Source organism: Apaloderma vittatum, unplaced genomic scaffold (genome assembly GCF_000703405.1).
Source record: "Apaloderma vittatum isolate BGI_N311 unplaced genomic scaffold, ASM70340v1 scaffold32762, whole genome shotgun sequence".
Classification (NCBI taxonomy): domain Eukaryota; kingdom Metazoa; phylum Chordata; class Aves; order Trogoniformes; family Trogonidae; genus Apaloderma; species Apaloderma vittatum.
In genome coordinates this window covers 5,753-9,634 of record NW_009704642.1, presented here as the reverse complement: position 1 = coordinate 9,634, position 3,882 = coordinate 5,753, and the positions used below count along the sequence as shown (strand labels likewise).

General features: G+C 41.7%; 1 protein-coding gene across 1 annotated transcript; it reads left to right on the top strand.

The window, feature by feature from the left end:
• The first annotated feature begins 411 nt into the window (after window positions 1-411).
• On the top strand, window positions 412-2,719 carry LOC104270687 (tetraspanin-15-like). Its single transcript, XM_009865119.1, has 3 exons — window positions 412-588; window positions 1,977-2,093; window positions 2,573-2,719. Exons 1-3 carry the CDS (start codon window positions 412-414, stop codon window positions 2,717-2,719), a joined length of 441 nt encoding a protein of 146 aa, XP_009863421.1.
• The last annotated feature ends 1,163 nt before the right edge of the window (window positions 2,720-3,882 follow it).

The window sequence follows — 3,882 nt, the reverse complement described above, 5'->3', positions numbered from 1 at the left end:
ATATAAAATATAATAAACTTGATCTTGTAAAATGTTCATGTAAGCAGTCATAGTATTGGACCTTTTTAGGGGTTTAGATATGTCTGAGATTTAATTTGTCATCATGATGGCATGATGTCAACCCCTGGTTTTCTTAATAAGATGTATTGAGTTATTAAGGCCTCAAAATTAAAACCAGCTGGGTTTTCTGTGGAAACAGCTGTGGTGTACAGCTTGTAGCTAGCTTTTGTTTCTGGTGCCATGCTGGTTTTGCTCAAAAGTAAAAAGCACTGAATAGAGTCAGTTCTGTTTAGTTCAAACCAGGACAGTATGGTTGAATGCCTTATGTCGTGACACGCTGGCAATACTGTTTTCTTTAAAATCATGTCGACCTCTATCTAAATCTGACCCTGGGGCTGCTGGAAGAAACCGATGTTGGCCTGGGAAGTAACCCTGTTGTTGCTGTTGTATGAGGTGGATGAACACAAGGAGAGTGAAAATACTTTTGGGAGGTGTTTTTTGTGTTCTGCTGCTGTTGATACTTGTTGTTTTTCTTTTCAGACAGGCATTATCAACACCATGTGTGGATACAAAACCATTGACAAAGAGGTAGCGTAACCAGTGTCCGTCCTGTCGTGGCAAAGGGTTGTGCTTCCCTGCTTGTTTTTTTTGGTCAGTTATATGGGTTAATGGTTGTAAATTAAAAGAGATTTAGATATGAGGAAGACACGTTTTTGACAACGAAGGTGGTGAAACCCTGGCATGGGTTTCCCGAAGAGATAGTAGAAGCCCCATCCTTTTTTGATTGTGGTGTCTTCGCTTCTTCATGTCTTCCACAAATTCCTTGTTTGGCGTGCACAGAGCAAGTCTTCCCACAGCTCATGCCCCTTAATGCTAACTGCACAATTAACGCCAAGAGAGCTGCTTTCTTACTTTTGAGCAGTCACTTGACCTGCGGAAAGCTTCTAATACTTAAAAGCCAAAGTTCCTCACTGAGTAAAACTGATTTTGGTAAAGCCAACTTAGCTGTTTCTAAGTATTTTATGTCCCAGTAGCGGATGTTTTAATTTGAAGCCTGTAAATAGTTATTCCTGGAAGTAGAGTGGGAATTCCCGGGTTGTGTTGGCAGCCCTCTCCTCCCTCCCTCCAGGAACGGGATGGGGCCACCTCCTCCTTCAGCCTTCCCTCTTGGGAATAGCCCTGGTGACTCTAGTGTAGAAGCTGCTGGCTCGAGGCACTAATTGCAGAGTAATTAAGAAGAAAAATCGGTAATTAGATCTGCCTGGAGTTCTCCACTCCTAGCTGGTCTGAAAAAGCCCTTCTCCCCAGCTCACTTGAGACACTTGGCGGACAATTGCCGGCTTCAGTTGTTGGTTTTGGGGATTACTGGTTATCTTCCCGTATGACCTGTCTTCATTTAGTTTCACTGATTTATGGCTTAATCACCTAAACGCCGCAGCCTGGCTCTAACACCCAAAGCACTTAAGCATATGCTTAACTTCACCCCATTCATCTGCCCAGGACTCTTTGCAACCTCAAGTGCTTTCTATATTATGAGTTGGGGTCATGGTGCTGTGCAGCTTGCGGGGCTAAAGCCGAAATCCACTTTTCCTGACCTTTTTTTTTAGAGTCTGTTGCAAAGCGCCCAGTTCCGTGGTTTATATTTTTCTGTTTTCTGCTGCCGTACTTACAGCTTGGAAGCAGAGATGAAAGAGAGACTCCTTTACTTTCCAAGCGATCTAAAATGAGAATCTAGTGCATTTCTGTCAGACAAGTAGTTTCAAAGAAAAAGATTTAAAAAATGAAATAAAATAACTTGTTCAGGTGCAGAGCAGCTTAAAAACAGACGGTAGAATTAGTAATGGGGTCTCTGTTAAATTCAGTGGATGGGAAGGAGGACCAGATTTGCCAGCCTGAATTTTGCGTTGTTACGTGTTTCCATGCCCATGCGCTGGTGCAACCGCCTGTTTGAACGTGTTTGCTCTGTTGTTCCACAGCGCCTGAGCATTCAGGACGTTATATATGTCCGTGGGTGCACGAATGCCGTGCTCATTTGGTTTTTGGACAACTACAGCATCATGGCTGGCGTGCTGCTCGGAATATTGCTACCCCAGGTAAGGAGGAGCCAGCGCGTTACCCAGCAAAGGGAGGATCTGATTTGTTGCTACGGTGTGACTATACTTAATTAGCATTTTTTATTTAAATTGAACATAACTGATAAGCTGAGGTGGCCTTCCAGCAATTTAGTAGCATTCTGAGCAGAAATTTTAGCAGCTACTGTGATACGTGGGTTAGTTTGGTTTTTGCTTGGGATTTTTTGAATCCTCTCCCTGCTGAGCTGCATCCACCAAGACTTTTTAATGCTCCAAGGCAGTGGGATGGTAATTTTTCTGTTGTATAGCTCTTCACAAAAGTGATCCGTTTATGCCCCTCTATGCAAAGAAGCATAACAATGTGAGTTTCTGTCTGTATATATACTGTGTACCTGCCCATATATCGGATGTATGTGTATGTAATTTGCAAAAACTGCTGCGAGAAGCATTAAGATAAGCAGTATTTAATCTCTGACTGGAAATGCCCCTTCCTTTCGCAGTTTCTGGGAGTGTTGCTGTCCTTACTTTACATCACTCGGGTGGAAGATATCATCACCGAGCACAAGATGAGCGAAAGACTGTTTGAAGAACAGAGCTCTGCGCCTGACTTCTCTGGAGCTGGCTGCTGCATGTGTTACCCGGGGTGACTTCAGAAACCTCGAATCCAGTGGGAGGAAAAAAAAAAAGGCAAAAAAAAAAAAAAAAGGCAAATCCACCCGTTCTCTGGTTTGCGCAAGCTGTTACAGACTGTGGGTGTTGCCTTGTTGCTCTCGGTGTGCCCACAACCGAAGACACACTAGAAGGGATGTCGATGATGCTGCTGCCGTACTGCAATGCTGCTGGAAGGTGGGCTTGTGGATCATTAACTCTTTTAATTTTATTTTTTGGGGTTTGTTTTTTTTAATGATTGCCAAGTGATAGCACAGCAGGGAAAACCATTGTGGGAAGACTTTGAAGGGTAGAATTCTAGGAAGAGCCTTTGCATCTTGGGGATGCTTCATTTCAGTGTTTGTCCTTTCCAACTTTATTTTCTTACTCCTTCCAAAAAAAGGTTTCTTACTGATCTACGTGGTGAATATTAAATGTGTGGGGTTTTTTTATGCTAATATTGATGAATTTACTGACAATAACGGACGTGGTACTGAACATTCTCATTGCTCAGTCTTTTGTGCCTTTTAATAATGGGGCAAATGCCAGTGTCAAATTGGTCAGGTAATGATTGATATATATTTTTAATGCAATTGATTACTGTCTGGCTTTTGTATAAAATTCTGAACTGTTTGAGTCTTGTATGTACTGTATTTTTGCTCTTTAGTAAATTAACTAAATGATTTATGATGTTTTTCGGTCTTGTGTTTGTTGAGATGTTTCCGAATTTTATTCCTCTTGTCAAAATAAATACAGTAAGTTGTGAGTTTTTTAAAAAGAAAAAGCAAAAGGACTTTGTCTAAAATTTCTCACACTCGGCTAAGCCACACAGAGGAATATTTGTTGTTACTTCCATGCCTGAGAATAATATTATTGAAGAAGAATAGTATTCTTATTATTGGAGAATAATAAGATTCTTATAATTTACATTTTTTTTCTTTCTTCAAAACTCAGTGTGTTTGCTGCTTAGCTCTCTGCCTTCACTGAGGATTTCTTAGGAAGCTTCACGCATTTCCAGGAGCCAAAAAATGACTCATCCAGTTCTTCAGTGTTTCTGTTGGGGCTCAAAGAGAGAGATCCTGCTGTGTTATGGAGCCGATTGTCCACAGCGAGAGGTTATTTCCTACACTGCACGCTCTAGCGTTGGGTCCCCCACGTGGTT

Excerpts from the sequence above, each read along its gene's own strand:
- LOC104270687 (XM_009865119.1), top strand. The coding sequence starts at position 412 with ATGTTGGCCTGGGAAGTAACCCTGTTGTTGCTGTTGTATGAGGTGGAT. Across the intron at positions 589-1,976 it reads ACAAAACCATTGACAAAGAG|CGCCTGAGCATTCAGGACGT; the intron begins GTAGCGTAACCA and ends GTTGTTCCACAG. Across the intron at positions 2,094-2,572 it reads TCGGAATATTGCTACCCCAG|TTTCTGGGAGTGTTGCTGTC; the intron begins GTAAGGAGGAGC and ends TTCCTTTCGCAG.